The sequence below is a fragment of the Lactuca serriola genome, chromosome 9, assembly GCF_051521515.1.
Source record: "Lactuca serriola cultivar US96UC23 chromosome 9, Lser_US96UC23_V15, whole genome shotgun sequence".
Lineage (NCBI taxonomy): Eukaryota > Viridiplantae > Streptophyta > Magnoliopsida > Asterales > Asteraceae > Lactuca > Lactuca serriola.
In genome coordinates, this window is record NC_136416.1 from 7,871,429 (window position 1) to 7,873,641 (window position 2,213).

At 29.9% G+C, this 2,213-nt stretch overlaps 1 protein-coding gene across 1 annotated transcript; it reads left to right on the forward strand.

Annotated features, from left to right (window-relative positions):
• Nucleotides 1–752: 752 nt before the first annotated feature.
• On the forward strand, nucleotides 753–1,336 carry LOC145072808 (outer envelope membrane protein 7-like). Its single transcript, XM_079019279.1, has one exon. The coding sequence runs from the start codon at nucleotides 930–932 to the stop codon at nucleotides 1,173–1,175; it is 246 nt and encodes an 81-aa protein (XP_078875405.1). The 5' UTR covers nucleotides 753–929; the 3' UTR covers nucleotides 1,176–1,336.
• The last annotated feature ends 877 nt before the right edge of the window (nucleotides 1,337–2,213 follow it).

The window sequence follows — 2,213 nt, forward strand, 5'->3', positions numbered from 1 at the left end:
TTTTTTTTAAATAAACTCATGTATTACATGGGTCTCACACTTAGTATGTGATAAATAAAACATATGTCCTTAATTATGAGCTAAAATAATGGTTTTTAGGGTTCTTAATCTTTTTTGGTTCTCATTTGAACTTTATATATATATATATATATATATATATATATATATATATATATATATATATATATATATATATATATATATATATATATATATATATATATATAAAGTATCCTTAAAAAATTTAAATATAAAATAAGGGTTTATATATAATAATAATTAGTCAATAATTATGTAATATATAGGCATACCTCAAGTCAAATCAAATTGAGTATTTGAGTTATTAAGTCAAAGTGGTTTTAACTTTTAACCCTTAAATTTAGTAGCATGCAAATATGCAATGCATCTTTTGCACTCTCTTCCGGTCGCAAACATCCATACATTGTGTTTTAGAAACAGGGGAGGAAAATGACTAATTGATAATCACACTTTCTGAATATCTAATGAATCATATAGCGATAATTTCATTAATTTGACAAATATACAAGGAATGGTATCACAAATTTCAAATTTCAATATAAAGATAATCTACAAAACGCATTTCAAGTTCATAGACACAAAAAGTGAGAAACAAAGTTTACATTTTATACCCCTGACATGTAATAAATCATATACTTTTAACTTGTAAGGCTTTGGCACCGTATAAATTCAGTCTAACCCTAAACCCTCTTTACACTAGTAGAAGATAAACGTTTATAATACGGCCAATTTATTTGAGGCAGAGGTTATCTTATCTACCAAGGAAGCCTTGAATTTTATTGGTCAGTTAGCAGAAGAAACCAAAATTGGATGTTATATGGTCCCTAAATCGTTTCTATTTCAATCGAGATTTTAGTTTTAGAGAAGAATTATCGGAGATTCGATTCGACATGGCAAAGGGAGAATCAAAACCTTTGAAATCTGTTGTGGTGGTGTTAGGAGCCCTAGCTTTTGGTTGGGCGGCGATTGAGTTGGCTTTTAAACCTTGGCTCGACAAGGCTCGAGCCTCCATGGACAAGTCCGACCCTACTCGTGATCCTGACGACATCGATCTCGACGCCGGCGCTAAGGCGTCGTCGGATGAAATCGACCCTGCAGCTGCCTCCTCCTCCTCCTCAGCGGCCCCCTCTGATTGATTAATCCTGCCATCCAAAACTACCAATAAGTTGCTTATTCCCCTCTACATATTCCTACGAGTTAGATCTGATATTGTTTTTTATTGCTTCAAATTTCTGGATTGGTATAGATTTGAATCTGTGTTCTCTTAATTTGTTGAATCAAACTTATAGTTTTGAAATTTCGCATTAAGATTTTTAAACCCTGTTCGACGATTACGAATTGATAAAAATATCGGTGATATCAAACGAGCGTAAACAGAATCGATTCATCAAAATCATATGATATGATTTACATGCTTACCAATCTGTCTATGGAGTTAATGCAAGCATCCGGCAACAACCAAGCTGTTAATCATTATGTAAAGCATGTGTTGTGGCCGGCATAGGTCCATCCGGAGATCTATCTAATTCATTAATGAAGAAGATAATGATCCTTTAAAACAATGAACATGTATCATCACTTATTATCCATGCCCTACAATGGAACAACTCTTTTTATATGTTTGTTTCTTAGTTAATGAAAACTTACAAAAAAAAAACATAATCATAAAACACAAATCCAATGATACCCATAAGAATTGTTTGGTTTACATATTGAAAATGATTATTAAATGGTTTAAGAATCAACAATTTGGATATTTATCTTTGGATTTTGTTTAGTAGGATGCAATTGAATAATTAAAGATGGTAATGGTAATGGAATAGATCATCACATTTTATGTCATCTTTAGTGGACCCGATGAAATTGGGCATTCAAATATTTCTTTGTTATAAAAAAAAACAAAGTAAACTGAATCAAAATGATAAATAAAGAAAAATAATAGTAATAATTTATAATAGTAAATTTTAATTAAATAAAAATCCATTGTTAGATGATTTAGACAATATCCTTATTATTTATCTAGGTCATCAATTATATCCTTATTATTTATCTAGCTCATAAATTATATCTTTAAACTAGCAACTTAAAGCTTTTACAATTAACTTTAGTTTGACAATTCTTTAAACTTTAATGCTAATCATTTTATGTAAATTAAGAGCCTTTTTAGTAAAAAA

What these genes read in the sequence shown, in the direction of transcription:
- LOC145072808 (XM_079019279.1), top strand. Translation starts at nt 930, where the DNA reads ATGGCAAAGGGAGAATCAAAACCTTTGAAATCTGTTGTGGTGGTGTTA.